Below are 19,229 nucleotides of genomic sequence, written 5' to 3' on the forward strand. Positions count from 1 at the left end.
TTAAAAATTTTTAATGTTGACATTATTGCGGTTGTTCCCTAGAATAGATGTCCCCCTGTTCACCCCTTTCTCTCACTTCACCCCTTTCCTTGGCTTTCACCAAACTATTGTCTGTGTCCATGAGGTATGCATATATGTTCTTTAGCTCTTCCCTTCACCTTCTTTTTCAATTATCCCCTCCCCTTCCTCCTTCCCTTGGGCATCGGCCATTCTATTTTATCTAGACTTTTTTTTTTTTTTTTTTTTTTTTTTTTTTTTTTTTAAGGGGTAAGATTGTAGCTTTTTCATCCCATTTGAGGAACTATCTTGAGTATAGTATTTGTGATTCAGAATCATTTCTCTTTTCATTTTGAAAATATTGCTGAATTGTCTTTTCTTCAGCCAGTGTTGTCTATAAAAATATTATGCTTGTTGGGTAATTTTTCTGTTTAGATGCAACCTGTCCCCAAAGTTATCTGGGAAAATTCTATTCAGACATTGAATTTAGTAAGTTTTCACCTATGTCCATTCTTTTATTCATTGCCTATTAAATGTTTTATTTCATTAATTAAATATTCAATCTCTAGTCTCTCTGAGATGCTGTCATTTTTATTCAAAGTTATTTTTAGCTTTGCAATATCAACTCTTTTATCAGGGTTTTAGTTGAACTGCTCATTAAATTTTATGCATCTGTTATTGATATCCCTGAAATGATTTGTGATATTTGGCTGTATACTCATTGTTGTGTGTGAGAATTTCTGTCAGCATATTCTGTTTTCTGTAAATTGTCGCTTGCAATTGTATGAGAGAGGCAGGCATTATGGCTGGGGATGTGGGCATGTCATGTTTTCTCTAAGTATTGGCTACTTCCATCCCCTCTAGCCTGGGTACCACAATCTCAGCTAAATCCTCTGTGCACATGCCCCTGCAATTTGCTTGGGAGGACACTTCATGCTCAGCTGTGTTGATTAGTTTCATATTTAACTAGAGACTCTTGCTTCTTTCATTTGTAATGGTCTTACATGTTGGATCTTTAAGTTCCCACAATATTTTCTCCAAAGTCTTGATCCTGATTACTTCTGTCTTTCAGAATTCCTCAAATTTTTGCTCAGATATTGCTATTCTTTTTTGTTTTATTTTCCATTCCTGTTTCTGTTTTATTATTTTTGAAACATATCTTTTCAATCACTCATGTCATTTTAGATGGCAAGGATGTAAGAGGCATGTGCTTAACGTGCCACAGAATCCTTATAAATGGTAGGAGTCATATTCATCGTCAGGATGCTGTGTTGTTTCATAAGTGTTCCGAGAGCATATGCTCAAGAATAGTGTTCCGTAAACTTTTTGCAAGAACTTATTTCTCTAAGCTTCTACAGTTGGTTCCTTACAAAGTACCACAATCATTAACAACTTTTTACCTATTATATATGTACTTATAGCTATGATCTGAGAATCCCTTTAATTCTCATAAAATTATCATTTTCTAATATATTCTGGTATTGCCCTTTTTTTTTTTTTTTATAGTGCCATTAAAATAACAGGCAATTTGCTTCCTTGGAGGACAATGCTCTCTGGTGAGGTTGGGGTAGGAGTTGTGCACAGAAGTGATGTGAGCTCAGGATGGGGTAAACCATTTATTATCTTATGGAAGAGCTATTTTGTTGCAGCTAAACTTAAAGGATTGGTTTCTGTAGCTATAAGAGAGTTCATTTTGTAATAATTAGTGAACCTGAAGGGTGCATTTGATTACCTGTCTGCATTGTCCCCGATGGGTATTGCAGGAATACCTTTATATGCCTGAATCTTGTACAGTCATGATTTACCACAGGGTTCAGCTCCTCACTCTTTTGGCTTTGTTGGCCTTATGATCTTGGTTGTAACTACAACTCTGTTGTAGCTTAAAAGTCGTAGCACAAGATATAAATGAGTGGGTGACTGTGTTCCAGTAAACTCTATGGACACTAAAATTTGATTTTTAATATTCACATGCTATAACATTTTCTTTTTCTTTTTCTTTTGACCCTCCCCTGTTAAAAAATGTAAAAACCTTCTAAGCTTATGAGATATATGAAAATATGTGGTGGGTGCGATTTGCCAGCCCCTAACTTAGAAGATTATATAATGACATAGAAAATAGTCAGAATAGTGGAAAAAAAGCAGGTTACAAGATAGTGTAATCCCATTCATGTAAAAAAAATAATCCCCGGTATGCAGATAGCATTGAAAGAAGAGATATCAAAATCTTTTCCTAGCTGGTTTGGCTCAGCAGATAGATAGAGCGTTGAACTGTGAACTGAAGGGTAGTGGGTTAGATTCTGGTTAAGGGCAGTTAAAAAAAAAAAAAAAGAAATCTTAATGCTGATTTTCTCTGGGTGGTTAGATTATGGGTTAATCTAAACTTCTGTCCTGTTCATTTGTATATTTGGAGTTTTTTTTTTTTTTTTTAATAAGCATTGCTTTTAAAAATAAGTATTAGAAAAACATTATTTAAAAAGTGACAGAGGATCTGTATATTTTTAGCAGAACTGGGTTATTTATTGTTAATTAGTTTGATACAATCTGCTTTGTTTCCCCTCTGCTCCATTTTCAGCCTACAAGTCCCAAATTTGGAAAAGCTGACTCATACGAAAAACTGGAAAAACTAGGGGAAGGATCTTATGCTACAGTATACAAAGGGAAAAGCAAGTAAGTACATCTGTTTCTGAATATTTCACATGTCAACTCTACCTGCTCCCTTAATACGGAGTCACAGTGTAGTTAAATAATTTTCACTTAACAGATAATAAATTCTCCCCTCAGGAATTTCTTTTCCCGTTCTTTTAACAAGTGTAAAAATCAGTAGAATTGGTTATTCCCTGCTAACAGTTTTGCAGACGTGTCCAATTTATCTTTTCCGTCCTCCCCCCCATATATATATCAATATATATATATATATTTTTTTTTCTTTTTTTTTTTTTCTTCCCTCATTGGAGTTGGAACCCGGGGATGAGAATTCATTTCCAGGTGAATCATATAATTAATTTCTCATGGAGGTTTAGCATTTGCTTAAGAGTAAGAGTACTGGTTTGACAAAGCCAAATGTATTGGCCATTCCTTACATCTTTTAAAATGAGCTTTTACCCCATCTTTCAGAAATTACTTAAAAACACTGCATACTCTTCCTCCTCCCCCCACACCTGTCTTCTTTGACATTAAGCCGTATATATTTTCACAAAGAGAAACCACTCTTCCCTCATTTGTCCTCTCCCCCAAGCTGAGCTGGGGTTACGGCACAGATTTGGATCCTCAGCAGGATCACCCGTGCATGTCTCTGATGTGGTAGGAGCACAGAGTTACTGTATTGGGAGGCCTGTGGCTCGTAGAAAACTTGATACAATTTCTGAAATAACTGCAGGAGACATGAGCCTTGTTTTATCTTAATCACATTACTAAAAGATGTTGAAAAATAATTTTCTAAATTATTCCTGTTTTTGTCTCTTTTTAAGTCATTATAAAAATTAGGAATTTTAAGCTAAGTAATTAAAAAGATAGAAAAGAAAATTCTCTGAAGTATCATTCTAAACATGTAATTGGAAATTATGCCGACTTGAGTGGTTTCTGGCTTTTATGGAAAGTGTTCTTATTCATGATTCTTTGTTCATGATTTTTTGAGTTAAGAAGGTGAAGAGATATTCCTGATAAAGATTCATGTAAGAAAGGAAGTGCAGAAATGCTGAAAGTAAAGAAATGCTGGCATAGATTTTGAGATCTTAGATATTTGAAAAAACAAAGGTTGTTTTTTTATGTTAAGGAAAAATAAACATGGGGAATGCAAAAGAAAACAAAATTTAGATGGCTGTTCATGACTTCACTGTGTTGCTTCAGCGTTGCAGAATGCTACGGTAATGGTCTAATTGAGGGGTGGGGAACCTTTTTTTCTGCCAAGAGCCATTTGGCTATTTATACATCATTTGCGGTCCATACAGAATTATCACCTTAAAAATTAGCCCGCTATATTTGGTCAAACATTTAATTAACTCACCCCTAATGCTTTGGCAGCAGGCCCAGTGACTTCACAGGCCTTCTAAAGCTTGAGGGCCAGACGTTCCTCACTCTTGTCTAAATGGTCGAGCTAATTTCAGTAGGTTTGTGTCCCAGATTTTAAATATTTTTTCCTAAAGAAAAATAGTTTGAACCCTACTGTATAAAAAATACTTGTACATTTAATGTTAATAGCATGAAGATAACCACACTGGGTTAAGCAGTTATGCTCAATATAACTGGTATGTGCATTGTCTTGTTTACCCCTCACAATTCCCTATGTGATAAGGTCCTGTTACTACCATCTCCATTTGACCAGGAAACTGTGCTGAGAGAGTTTCAGCCACTTGTCCCAGGTCCATACAGGTGGCTAGTGGCAATACCAGTACTTGTTTTGGCTTAGATCTAGTATCTGGTGTGGAGCCATTATTTTCCTAACCATGACACTGTACCGCATCCACAGTGTAAGGCCTTCCTTGGAAAGTGTCGATCCTTGTTGAATATTCCAGATGGCTCTCACATATGCTCTGACTTGGTTTAATCAGAATCAGACAGAAGCAAATATACAATTTCATTATTAAGGAAACAAACCAATTACTTTGAAGTGCCCTCCCACAAAAGATGTGCTCGGCTGATTTCCAAATGTACGTTAATCACTCTACTAAATGCTTAACTTTAAAATGGATGTCACAGCCTTGGGGACGGGTGAGAAACCCCCTATTTATTATGCCCGAATACAAGGAAGACTGCCTTTTAAGTACCTGCCGTCTTTGAGAAGGATGGCTCTGGACAGTTAATACTTCTCACTCCAGCAGGTCTAAATGCTATCTTGTCAGCATTTCTCAAGCTGTTTCAAGCCTGCTGGTCACGTGTGCGGCATTTAATTTCCTCTAGCTGGAGATCAAAGCCATTGACCACTTGCCTTCTTTAAGACGTGACAGGCTGCCTGTGCTTGCTTTAAGGTGGCAAGGTCAGGCCAACGGCCCATCATTATGTGCCATCCAGCAAGGCGTGAGAGCTGCCTTTGGCTGGTGTGTCCCCGGAAGTGCTGCATAGTTTGAGGAGCCAGCTGCCTGTTGGAATTCCTGTTGCAGCATTCCTGACCACTCTCCCATAAATGTCTGCAGCCCTGCCTCCGCCTTTAAACATTGTCTTTAGCATCTTCTCTGAGAGCAGCTGTTAGTATCTTGCACCAAAGCTGCCTGGCATTTGTAGAGATCTCACTGGTTGTTGGTTTGAGAGCATTTTCCGTAGGTTGATTTACATCTGTCACGTTTGGATCTGCCTTGAACCTCATGGGTGGCTTACACAAGAACTTTATCCTGTTAGAATTCTGGGGGCCAGAGTCCAAGAACAAGGCGTTGGCAGAGGGCTTCTTTCTGAGGGCTGGTTCTGTCAGGGAGACTGTTCCCTGCCTCTCTCTAGCCTCTGCGGTGTGCTGGCAGTCACTGGCATCGCTGGCTTGTAGGTGCAGCACCCTGATCTCTGCCTCCGTGTTCACATGGTGTGCCCCCTGAGTGCCTCTGTCTCTGCATCCAAATTCCCCCTTTTTATGAGGACTCAAATCACATCGCATGCCCTCATTTTACCTTGATTACCTCTGAAAAGACCCTGTTTCCACATAAGGTCACATCGTGAGGCTTGCGGGGCTAGAACATCAACATATCTCTTTTGAAGGACTCACTTCCATCCATAACACTTACGAATTTCAGACCTCACTAATTTGCCATTATGTTTATGACATGTTTTTCTTGTCCTACTTATGGTCTGTATTAGCTGTCTTTTATTTCATGTTTCTTCTTTAAACAATATAAGCAAAGGATATAGCCTCCAACAAGAGGTTTGCATAATTGTTGATTTCGGTGTAGTGGTTGCTGTTTGCCATCATTTAGACCACATGTGTCAAACACAAGGCCCGCGGGCCAAATCCAGCCCGCCAGGCCTTGCAATGTGGCCCCCACCGCGCTGTCATCACTGCACTCCGCTGTCAGTTTATGACGTTGTCAGTTTATGACTGTTCAGTAAACCATTCGGCCCGCGATTTAGGCTGGATTTTAGATTTTGGCCCCTTCTCTGATTGAGTTCGACACCCCTAATTTAGACACTTGAGAAGGAATAGAAAGGCTTTTTATTACTGTTGACTTCTCTTGAGTTCCTTCTTCCTGTAGGGTCACGTAGGTTGGGGAGTTGATTGAGATTCCTATACTGTGTAAAGCCCCTGTGTAATGAGTTTGGTTCTAAAGATTATGGCGGATTAACTGCAACCATATCAGTTATACAACACTCAAAAGTAAGTTTTTGTTTTTTTTGTGTTTTTTTTTTTTTTAAAAAGCTTTAAACTTTTCATATTTTCATATCTGAGTAGAGTTTTTTTTTCTAAACATTTTCTTCAGCTTCATAATTATTTTTTTGTGTGCCTGTGTGTGTTTGTGTTTGGGGCAGGGAAGCAATTTATCATCACTGACTGCTAATCTCCATCCTGGTTTAGTTTCCTTATTATGTTCTCTCTTCTAAATCCCTTTCACATTGAATGTAGGATTGAAAAAAACCATGTATTGTATACTTCACATTTTAAAACTTATGGCATTTTAAAATGTCTTTAATTCAGCCCCTTGAAGTCATATTTTACGTTTGAATATTAAAACACTTTTGAACATTTTCTGAGCTTATTTGACTGATGATGACTATTTTGTTACTTTTATGCCTTTTCTATGCTGTGGGTGAAAAGTAGGTATCCTAGATGTGGATTTTGCTGTCAGGAAACTTAACAGTTGTGAAGGCAGGTGGTCCACACACATAAATAAGTCTATAAAGTTGGGATGTAATATATCCTGGAAAAGCTAGAATGCTGTAAGAAAGGCCAGGTAAAATGGTGTGGGGTTTCAAAAGCAAGGAAGAGAGGATGGTGTACACTATAAAGTGTTTTAAATATGTTCTCTCCAGTGGTGAGTATTTGACTTCACAGATTCATTTGCCTTTTCTTTTTTAAATTTTATTTTTAAACTATAGTTTGCATTCAACATTATTTTGTGTTACAATAGCTTCAGATGTACAGCATAGCAGACAATCATTTACTTTACAGTGTTCCCAATATTTCAAGTACCCACCTGGCACCACCTATAATTATTACAATATTGTTGGCTGTATTTCCTGTGCTTTATTTTACATCCATGTGTTTTGTAACTAACATTAGTACGTCTAATTCCTTCACTGTTTTCACCAAGCCCCCGAGCCTTTTCCCCTCTGGCATTCATCAGTCTGCTCTCTGTTTGTATGAGTCTTTTTATTTTGTTTGTTTATTTTATTCTATAGATTCCACATATAAGTGAAATTGCATGGTACTCCTCTTATTTCACTTAACATAATGCCCAGTTAATCACTCTGCACCCACTCCCAACCCTCACCTTTCCTCTGAAATTCGTCAGTCTGTTCCATGCTTCTATGTCTCCGGATCTAGCAAACTGATTCCTTTTGATTGTTGTGTGAAATTTTGATTAAGCAAAGGTGTTATGTTTTAAGTACTATTAAAGTAGAATTGGCGCTAAGCCTTATAATCTGGAAGGATTAGTGGATTGTTAACATGTGAGTACCCAGGAATGTATGGCCATGATAGATAAAACTACAATCACCGGCCACCTCAATTCCCAAACCTGAGATGCAGTGGGACCCATCTGCTCCTCAGCGCCCTGGGATCTGTTGGTGGAACACACCCATGTCCCTCAGGGGCCTAAATCCCCCAGGTTTCTGCATCCCATAGTAAGGCATCATGGACTTTTACTCAAGGTCCTCTCTTTTCCTTCCTACTTTATCTGGGGGAGTGTGAGGCTGTAGCTGCTTGCTTTTCATTTTCTCATACTTCTAGTGTAATTTAGATAAAGAACCTTGGTTTTTTTTGTTCCATTTCTGTAATTAAAATATTGGACTTACTCCGACAAAGCCATTCAACATGTAATACTGGTTTCTGGTCATTTTTTTCTGCTTATCTTCAGTTTCTGTTGAGGTAAAGACCCAAAACTTTACTCCTGCGGGAGCCTGCTAAATGCAGAAGTCTGCCCGCCCTGGCTTGTGCCAGCCCCAAGTTGTTATCTCCGAGGTGAATAAGAACAGGGGAGGGATTTCCTCACTTTATGTAACACAAGGCTTATGTGATTGAAAGTGCCAATCTTCTTTTAGCGTTTCATTCTGCCAGTCTGTGCTGAATTATTGGACTTGAATGAAATGACCTCATAAATGGAGAGACTAACCCAAGCCAAGCCTGAAATATACTAACTACATTTCAAAGAGCTCTTCAAAGCCCCTGGAGAAATAGCAGGAAGAAATGCTGTTAATTAAAACAAGCAGCATTCAGAAGGAAGAGAGCGGCAGTTAACCACTTTTTCAGAATATGTGGGATTAGAGAGGTGGCTTTTACTGCTCGCCCTGAAGGTCAACTCCATTGCAGTGCTATCAGGAGTTGGGGGAATTCTAAAAGTCATAAATACCCAGTTGGAAAACACTGGACTCCTGGTTCACTGAAGTTTCAGTCTTAAGTGTTGACACTTATATTCTGTAAAAGCTAGAATGCAGCATAAGGGGACTGTTATGCTGACCTGAGAGGTTACTATCTGCAAATGGGAACTCTGTACAGAGGAGAGGCAGGTCTGATTGCTTTGTAGGAGCTGCTACAGGATGCTTCTGAGGCCCTCTCTCTGTTTCTGTTTAGGCTGCATTAATTCCTGTTAGACTTTTCTTGTCCTGCTTAATGCACAAAGCTTGTTATCACATCTCACTTCTAAGATCAAGCCTGTATCCACACTATTAGTCACAGGGCACGAAAATAGCAGCATAGTATGACAATAAAGTCAGTATTAAGTGGTGCAATATAATGCACAAAATACATGACGACATAGAAAAGAAATTGGGTAAAGAAGCTAATGGAGTAAATGGATTTTGCTCCATGTGGTTTTCAGATCTGGTGCTCCTTGTATATAGATAAAGTTGAAAAAGTAGAGTTCTCATTCTTACTGGGCCAAGGAGGATAGTAGCTCACCCACCGACATTTGCTAATTTTATTTCTAAAAACCAGAAAGTCTATTGAAATTGCAGAACCAACCCTGACTTCCTTTAGACTTTAGTGAAAGAATGCGAGGCTTGAGGGTCTGGTCCATCAGGACAGCTGGTCTCACTTAGCTTGCAGCGTATAAACAAACAATGCCTAATCTTTCTGACAAAAATGACAGTGAGGATATTGTTTAGGAAAGAGGCATGATTTCAATTATTAGACAAAACTGTACAGGGATAACTTTTCAATTAGACAATGTTTAAGTTTATCAACCTCTGTTGGTCATTTTTGTTATTAGGGTTCTTTGAACATTTGATTAGGAGCCAGTCAAATCTAATCAGTGATATTTACTGTCTTCAAAATTGAGGTAATATATCAGCTATGCCCAACTGGTGAAAATGGGGGCATTCTTTGCATAGTGGAAGAAATATTTGAAAGAGGTAGTATGGAAATTTCCAATTATTACTATGTCAGGGCTCTTAGAATCTCCCATAGTTCAGGTTGAATAATTTTTGAGGAGGACTGCAGGAAAAATTAATGATAAAATTGGTTTCATCTTAAAGCATACACACATTCCTGAGTTTTTTTTTTTATCATCATCATCATCATCATCATCATCATCCTTTTAATTTAAACCAGGATGTTAGGGAATTAGCATCTTTTTAGTCTCAACCAGTGGTTCTCAACTGATTCTCGCTCTTTCTTCCCAGGTTACATTTGATGATAACTGGGAACATGTTTATTTTTCACAGCATAGGGAGAGGTGGTTTTGTTACTGGCATTTAGAGAGGCCAGGGATGCTGTTGAACCACCCCACAAATGGACAGGATAACCTTCTGCAACAGAGAATTATTTACCCCAAAGTGTCATAGTACCGAGGCTGAGAAACCCTTGTCTAGACAAGGACTGCATGCAGGCAGTGTTTATTTAAAAGAGCTCTTTTCTTTAGAGGTATGAAGGAGGAGACATAACCAATCAGGTACAGAGTAAGGACAAGAGTGTTTCAGGCCGGACTCCGAGAAGAGCTTAGTAGACTATGCAGACTCGGATGTGTTAGGGATATGTTTAGGGAGATTTGTATGAATTGAGTTTTGAGAACCTGGCCTTGGGGATTATCCTAGGAATGCTGTGCTTATACACTGCTGCATGATGAACCATCCCAAAACATAGAGACTGAAAACAACACTGTCATTCCATCTGCTGCAGTTGGGGAAGAACTGGGCAGGAAGGGTTTGTTTCTGTTCCATTTGGTATCATTTAGTGCATCTTGTCTGGGATATAAAGGATCCATTGCCAACACGGTTCATGCACATGGCTGGAAAGCTGGAGCTGGCTTTTCGCATGGTTTGGGCTTCCTAATAGCATTTAGTCTCAGAATGAACATCTCCTGACACAGGAAGTAAGATGTCTGCCTTCAGCTCCAACATGTAAAGAGCTTGGGAGTTGTTGCTTCCATCCTTACAAAGAAGAGCAACTGGGCAACCTGAAAAATCAACAAGTTTTCTTCAATTCATCAAAGAACAGAGGTCACAAGAACATCCACTATGCTAAACTCTGAGGAGACAGACACGTTGAGGTAGACATAGTCATCATCTCCTTACCTGGACCACAAGCTGCTGGAATTGGTAGGAATTGGTAGGAATGCCGGAATAGTCACTTTGACCAACTGCGGGAGCTGAGTGTGGACTAATGTGGGAGTGAACGCTCCAGGGCTGAGCTGTAGGAAAGCCCAAGCCCCCACATTTTTGCAGACTTTGCCTCCCGGAACCCCACAAGGTTCTCACAGTAAAGATCATGAAACGAAGATCTGTTTGTGTCTCTGGCAGTGGCAGGGGGAGAGTAATTTTTTTCCTAAGAAGAGATAATAGTTCTTCATGTGTATGCACCTAACAATAGAATGTTAAACTATGTGAGGCAAAAACTGATAAGAACAGTAATGAGAAATTGACAAATAAAATATTGTAATTGGAGATGTCAGTACCCCTTTGTCAGCAATAAGAGATCCCTCAAGCCAAAACTGGTTTGGCTCAGTGGATAGAGCGTAAGCTTGAGGACTGAAAAGTCCCAGGTCCGATTCCAGTCAAGGGCATGTACGTTGGTTGTGGGCACATCTCTAGTAGGAGGTGTGCAGGAGGCAGCTGGTCAATGTTTCTCTCTCACTGACATTTCTAGCTCTCTATCTTTCTTCCTTCTTCTTTGTGGAAAATCAATAAAATATATTAGAGAGAGAGAGAGAGAGAGAGAGAGAGAGAGGGAGAGAGAGATCCCTCAAGCAGAAAGGTCACTAAAGAATAGATGACCAGGGAAGCTGCCAATATTTTAAGGCCTGTGCCCAGAATGGGAAGGGTCACTTTCAACTACTTTATTGGTCAGGTATTTGAAGAGACAAGATTCCAGGGTAGGGGACATATGATGCTCCAGGAGTGTCAAAGAATTTTGGGCCTATGTTTTATTATTATTATTATTATTATTATTATTATTATTATTATTGCATCCCCCAACCAGGGATGTTTTGGTACATGGATGACGCTCAACCAGTTGAGCCACTCCGGCCTGTGGGAGGGCGTGTTTAAAATCTCACAATAGAGATTGGATTTCATTCTAGCCTGGAATTAAATCTTGGTTGTCAGTTGTGCACAGAATTCGTCAGTTATCTTTTGTGGTAACTTATTCATTGACCCCTTTTTGAATTAACCTCACTAGGTTTTAGATAGCATTCTTGAGAAGGGCCAGGACTGGGTTTGGAGTAAGGCGCTTTGTGCTTTATGTTCTGGTTTGCCTGTGACATTCTTTGTGCAATTATGAGTCATACTTCTTTTTACTAATTCAGTGTCCCCATTTGGATGATAAATTACATCCTCACCTTACTTATATAATGCGTTGTTCTTTTAGAAACTTGAAAAAAAATGTTTGCCAAAACACAAAATTTGATTAAAATATTTCACTCTGGGATTCATAAGAAGCATTTAGAAGCATTAATTAGAGTGAGTCTTTGGGGAGCTTTGTGAACTGTTTGTAATTACCATTGAAACTCTCGTGCAGATTTGTCCATTTAAAATGTTTCATAACTGGTTCCTGAGCTTTAAGTACAGTGCATGCTCTTGGGCAGCAAAGTATGGGCACCGGACTTTATGCCTTTTTTTTTTTTTTTTTTGTGAAAAAGCAACTGATCAGTCGAAAATTCAAATAACCTATCTAGATCCCTTACTACTCATAACATAAATGACAGGCTCAGTGTCATTGAAGGTAGTTGAAATGCTGGAAATTTGCAGCAGGAATGAATGAGTAAACTGGGCCCTGGGTGAAATCAGGTGCTGTTAGAACTCCAAGCTAATAGGTTGTAGCATCCATGAGTTTTAGTCACATGTGTACAGTCTGTTTAGCACAGATGTATACAAAAGAAGTATACTATACCAGTAGGAACAATTATAATAGTGGAGAGATGGCACATTGCTGAAAATCTAGGACTACAAATTGCATAGTGTAATCAAGTACAAGATTGGATTGTGGATAGTGTTGGCTGGGGACAGTTTTGAGGAATACGAGGTCCTGGGAGGCCAGGAGGAGAACAGAAACAGTGTGGGGTTTGATCTGAGTCTTTCCCTAAGGGTGCGTGGGTTGCCCAGGGAGTTCAATGTGTTTGTTGTCTCCTAGTTGGGCTCCAGTGATACCTGCTTGTGTCGCTAAAATCTGAAAATGAAAAAGAAAACACAAGCTCAGTGGCTTCTATCCAGAAAACTATCTGAACTTAAATAAAAAGAAATCTCAGACAGAAAGGAAATTATTTTAAAGATTTCAGGCATGAGATATTTTTCATGCTTAATGGTTGGTTCAAGAAAACAGACATCTCTTTCCCTGTATAAACAAATTCTTTGAAAAATTAAAAGATAATTCAGTCTGCAGTTCAAAATGGTCCTTTTGGGATTGCTGTGTTTTTAACTATCTGTTTCTAGGGATTTAGATCAGGGATTTAGATCCACCAGCATTGTCTGAGCTGAGGGGAAATTGTAAACATTAGATACTTTGGTTAATATTTGAAAGCCCTGTTGTAAACTCAGCTGAGAATAAGGTAGAAGCCATCCCTAATTGGCCTGATGGTGACATCAGAGTGAATTCGGAAGCAGCTTAGCAGCCACCACAGGTTACCTACCAACTAAAACGCCCCTGAGGAAGCAGAAAGGGAACCAAAGGCTTTTATTGTACCTCTAAGCAAACCCCTTAGGAGAGCGAAGAGGGAAATGGAGATACTGAGAAACCAAATATATGTTACAGAGGAGCCCTATTGGGATCCCAGAGGAAGCTGAATTCCTAATGAGAAGGCAATGGACTAGGTAAAACAGAGTCACACTGTTTTCTTTCTTTTCTTCTCCTTTTTTTTTCTTCTTTTTTTTTCTCTCTTCATGTTTCTGGGAAACTTTCAATGTTAAGCTCTGGAGAGTTGTATACCTATGACTATGCCCAAAGTAAAGCATAGAGGATTATTAAATTAAAATTAATTATATCTGATCTCTGAGTGAAATAGACAAAATAACAGAACACAAGGATGTAGAGTTGGACAAAGCCTCCAGGAACCAAGGGAAGATGAGAGGGATTGCCAGAGAGGTAACACGGAAACCAAATGCCAAGGAGGGGAGAGAGTTGCAGAATAGTGTGCATGAGGTCAACTATTCTGCAAGGTCAAGCCAGATGAGTCTCCAGAGAGAATCCATTCTAATTAGGAAGGTTTTTTCTTCAATATGTGTAGGGGATTGGTGGGGAAAGAGACCTACTTGCTTTAGATTGAAGAGAGAGAGAGAAGGGGAGGTGAAAAAAATGGAGGCCGAAATGCAAGATATTAGTTTGGGGAGTGAGGCAGGGAAGGAAAGAACAAGAAGAAAGGAGACAAGTATTTGCTGTTTTAGTTTTAAACTAAAAGCAAGGAATTGCGTATGGCGTAGATTATAACAAAGAGTCAGTCAATAGGGAGAGAGAAAACGGTTAAGAAAACACTGGCAGTCCACAGTCTTGATGAAGAAACCTGAAGAGCTCCGTTTCTTCTGTCACTGGAACTTTGTTCTGTCTGTGGCACATATTTGGTCTTCCCTTTTCTTGTGCTGATAATACCAGCTTCATCTCATTTAGCACTTAGTCGTATAAGAATATTTTCCTTTTTGAACCATCCTTCTCTTTTTATTTGTGTTCTTTGAAAATTCAGATACTTCATTGAACTCTATGTAGTGCATTGGTTTCTATTCTTGGCCCCTTTAACTCCATCCGTACTAGTTGTGATTTTTAACAACAATATCGATTTTTGTAAATCTTTTATTTCTCCTGGTGCTACCTTTCTCTTTACAATGTAAGGTTATAAAAAAAAGTTGATGTTTATTGAACACTGGGTTAAGCTTCATTTTTTCACCTATAAGAATAGAACTAATAATAAGAATTTATTTCATATAACTGTGAGGAATATATATAACTGAATATATGAGTGTTTAGAACATTGTTTTGCATATAGTACACAGTCAGTGAATATCAGTTATTACTTTTCTATTTGTTTCCAATAACAATCCTAGAAAAGCTTTGAAATAAGAGTATTTCTCCCACTTTATGGATTTAGAAACTGAGTTCCACAATGTAGTTTGCCCATGATCATGTAACTAAGTGTCAGAGCCAAGATTCAGGCCCAGTCAAGTACAACTAGAGAGCTGAGTTCTAATTTTTATCTCCTTTTATTTTTTTGGGGAAAAAATTGAAATCTACGTTCTCAAAATCTATTTTACTCTACCTTTGTTAATGATTGACCCTGGGGGTATACATAGCTAGTTTCTACCATGATTCTCATATCTTCCTTTGTGCCAGCATTGTAATTTCCTTTAGTTATTTATCATTCGTATGCTCTGCTGTTCTAGGCAACTGCACAGTGACATCATCAATAGCAATTTCCCCCCTTATTTTACCCAAGTGATTGGTGGCCTTCCCTACGGTAGGTGCCTGCTTGGAATAGAACACTCGCTGTTCCTGTTTCCCCTCTGTCAAATATATTTATTTTGGACAGAGTTTTCCATTCCATTTCTGCCTTCTCATTGTGCACCTCTGCCCAATATTTGATGGCACTCATTTCTCTTACTATCTTTTTATTCTACTCACATAGCAAACATAACTCCTGATCTTCCGGCACCTTTACAACCCTTTTATACATCTCATAAATAGTGGAGAAACTAATACCTAACATTACGGCAAGAACAGTACCTTAACAAAATAATTTTTTTTCAAAGAATTTTTCAGTTTTTTTTAGTGAGTCAGCAACTCATCACCTTTGAGCCCCCACCCAAAGTATATTCCCACCCCTAACTGTGAATGTAGTTAAGCATTTAGAATTTAATTAAGAGGAAAAAAAGGATTGTCTCTACTTGTTATGCCATTTGAAAGTCTTGCCAAAATTTCATAGTCTTTGTTTTTATTTTAAGCCATTTCTCTACATATTTATGTCGAAGCAGATACATTTATATTGATTGTATATACTTATTCATACAAACTTTTAGATGACTTAATTAACTTACAAATCTTTTTTTTTTTTTTTTGATGATTGATGTGACCTGAGCTAATTTACCATTGACCTACCTGTTAAAAAAAAGGATTTGTTTAATTAATAAGACCTGAAGAGAACAAATGTATTTAAGCTTGTTTTGTCTAATAGAAAATGGTTATGTGGAAGATGTTTCATCAAAAATCCAACTGTTGAAGCTAATGTGGCCAGATCTTTATATACGGACAATGTTAGGAGGCGCTTAATAGCCTGTGCCTTTATATTTCCCTTTCTACTTTTAAAAAATGTTCTCTTATGTTATGTATATTTTTATAATGCATGAACACACACGTGCATACATTTGCATATAAAAAAGAAAATTCAGAGTTGACAGGTTGAAGGATGGGTCCAAGTTGATGCACCTGAGTAGCAGCAGAGCAGCCCTGGGAACTTGGGTGTCTCCACCTCCCATCTGTCATTTCCTCGCTCTCCTTCAGAACTGGAGCCATTCCATCTATCTGAGATGAATACATCTCCCTATTTTTAAAAATATCCTATATAATTCAGCCATGCTTTCTCCTTAGTAACTCAAGCGAATGTTTTATAGCATAATGCTTGTCTGACATAAGATTAATCATGATTTCTCAGTTTCTGAAATTCACAATCTGAATTTCACTTGACTAATTAGTGGTTTGGATTTTTAGGATTATGCTAAAAATGAGAAAATAAGGAACATATTTTCTTCAAAATTTTGTCTATATAAAAACAAAAGGAAGAATGATCCTATGTGTTACAACCAGAAAAAGTTGTTTATTTTACCATGGACACAGGATATTATTTTTATAGTAATTGTTATGTGTATACATTCATTTTTTTTAATAAGAAAAGAGTATAAATAAATCTAAAAAAAGAAAAATGGTAAATAATTACTACAGTGTTTCCCCGAAAATAAGACATCCTCCGAAAATAAGACCTAGCGCATGGAAAGATAAGACATCCCGTGAAAATAAGACCTAGCGCAACTTTGGGAGAAAAAATTAATATAAGACACTGTCTTATTTTCGGGGAGATAGGGTAAGTGACCAAATATCTTATCTACAGATACTTGACATAGAAAAACTTAGATATTTATCTGCAGATAAACAGATATACCATTCATTTAAAAAAACTCATTATAAGGTAATGCAGTAACTAAAGTCTCATTTATTTTCTGGACTGAGATTTGTATGTACAGTGCTGTTATGGAAGAATTCTTCAATTAGATGACTACTGATGATTTCCCATCTGCTTCAGTTGGAGAAGTATGATGGCAGTTGTATGCATTCCTCATTTTAGGTGAAGACTGAGAAAATATCTACTAATTTCTTTTGAGCAAATATTGCCTGAAGTCAGTCTTTACTCCTCTAACACTCACTTTGCACTGAAATGAAAGTCATATCACAAAGCTTTCTGATAATGAGTGAGAAGATTGACACACACACACAAACAAGAGAGATGTAGGAAAGCTGGCTCTGTGCTTTCTTAGTTATGGAAACTGTCCTAACTGGGAAATGTGATGGAATCTGCCCTGACCATAGCCAGCCGGTACTAGCAAAAGCCATTCAACATGGCCGCTCCTCAAAGTGGCTACTTTATGTTTTCTCACTGAATGGAAATTAAGTTTCTTATTCAAAGCAAGATTTTTAACAGTTTTTTTTTGTTAATAGCTTGTCAATTTTCCTGACTTTCTAGCACCAAACCTAACAAAACTGATAGTTCTACAGAAAAGGGATGCCACTGCCGTGTTTGATGTTGACAAGCACACACAGTATGGTTTGGAATGCTCTGGAAGTAGCGTAGGTGGATTTAACAAATTGAGTATTCGACTTGTTTTATAGTATGTGTACTATATTTTTTATAGTATGTATACAAATATTTTATTGTATGTATACATAATTATAGTATTGAAACCCTAGAAATTTATTTTTAGTGTTTTTTAACTTATGTTCACACATATATTAATTTTATAAACTGTTTTCATCTATATTTATATCATGAGATATATTTAGTAGGCTTATAAGCTTACTTAATTTAACTTCATTGGTTAGGCATAAAAATGTATATTTAATTTCCTCAGATGAACATCGTTAATACGTTGTTCAATTAAAGGTAGTTGGCAAAGTCAAGGCCTAGTCAAAAGGGGGGCTTAGAGGAGCATAACTAAAGTTTTGCTCCTCTAAGCCCCCCTTTTGACTAGGCCTTGACTTTGCCAACTACCTTTAATTGAACAACGTATTAACGATGTTCATCTGAGGAAATTAAAAAAAACTCAACTTTTATTTCAATTAAAGCTCTCCCCTAAAAAAAAATGTGGAGGGTAATATGTATTGATAACTACATGACCCAATATTTAATTGCTCTACTGGGTCAATATTGTGAGGACTTGGCATCCAAATCTCCCAAGTCTGCTTTTTTCCCCCCCTCTTATATCCTATTGCTTCCCTAGTTTCTGCTCCCTGTACATTAAATGTACTTTCTCCCCTTTCTGAACCTTTGCTTTACTTAAAAAAGTGTTTTTATTGATTTCAGAGAGAGGAAGGGATAGGGAAAGCAAGTTAGAAACATCATTGATGAGAGAGAATCATTGATCGGTTGCCTCCTGTACACTCCCTACTCGGGATCTAGGCCACAACATGGGCATGTGCCCCCACCAGGAATTGAACAATGACCTCCTGGTTCATGGGGTCAACATTCAACCGCTGAATCATAACCTTTGTTTTTGATAGATCCCTCTGTATAGTGACTGATCTCTCCTTATCACATGCCCACATTCTGTTCCATCTATAACTCATCTCACTCACACTATAAGACTTTCCTGGTTTCTGACAAGATTCTCTGACTAAACTTTAGTTATGCTCCTCTAAGCCCCCCTTTTGACTAGGCCTTGACTTTGCCAACTACCTCCTTCCCTAATCCTACCCCCTGCTCCTTGCCAGGCCTGGATAGCTCCTTTTCAGTAAGAAAACAGCGAACTCAATTTAGAGAAAATCCTCCACCCTTTCTGATCGCTCTGGCCTGCCCTCAGCAAGAATCCTGTTTTATCAGTTTAGCAAAAATTACCCCTACTTTTGATGCCTCCTCTTAGTAACTTTCCAATCACAGTGACCCACACACCTGCTCCTTGGCTATAAATCTCTACCTCTTTTTGTTGTATCTAGAGTTGAACCTTACTTTTCTCTTGAATAAATCCTTACTGTTTTATCAAATGTCAGAATACATTTTTCTTGATTCACTTACTGCTTTGCTTGGTATCTACTTCCCCATATGTATGTAATTTATTTTCTTATATATATACAGTAATATATATATAGTAATATATATATATATATATATATATATATATATATATATATAACTGTACATATATTGTCAAAGGATATATTGTCAAACCCAAACAAAAAAGTAAATGACCAAATATAAAAGAAGGATGCCATGAAGAAAAACCTACACATAGAAAAAAAACTCCAGAAGAAATATGCATGTTGAAGGACTTACCTCTGAACAGTGGCATTATTATTGATATGAAATATTTCTGTATTTCCAACTATTCTTCCATAAATACGTATCACTTTTATAATCAGGATAATACTTAAACCATTCTAAAATATCTTGACTTACTTTGGAATTTGTAAAATGCTGTTAGAA

The 19,229-nt window shown here is 37.7% G+C and overlaps 1 protein-coding gene across 2 annotated transcripts in view; it reads left to right on the plus strand.

The window, feature by feature from the left end:
* The window catches only part of CDK14 (cyclin dependent kinase 14), a 487,128-nt gene that overhangs the window by 127,596 nt on the left and 340,303 nt on the right, over window positions 1–19,229 (plus strand). For both annotated transcript variants that reach the window (XM_084897427.1, XM_084897428.1), the window contains one exon: window positions 2,570–2,664. In XM_084897427.1, coding sequence (XP_084753553.1) covers window positions 2,570–2,664 — 95 coding nt within the window. The remainder of the gene's footprint in view (window positions 1–2,569; window positions 2,665–19,229) is intronic.

Source organism: Pipistrellus hanaki, assembly GCF_964339955.1.
Source record: "Pipistrellus hanaki genome assembly, chromosome: 10".
In the NCBI taxonomy this organism is placed as follows: Eukaryota; Metazoa; Chordata; class Mammalia; order Chiroptera; family Vespertilionidae; genus Pipistrellus; species Pipistrellus hanaki.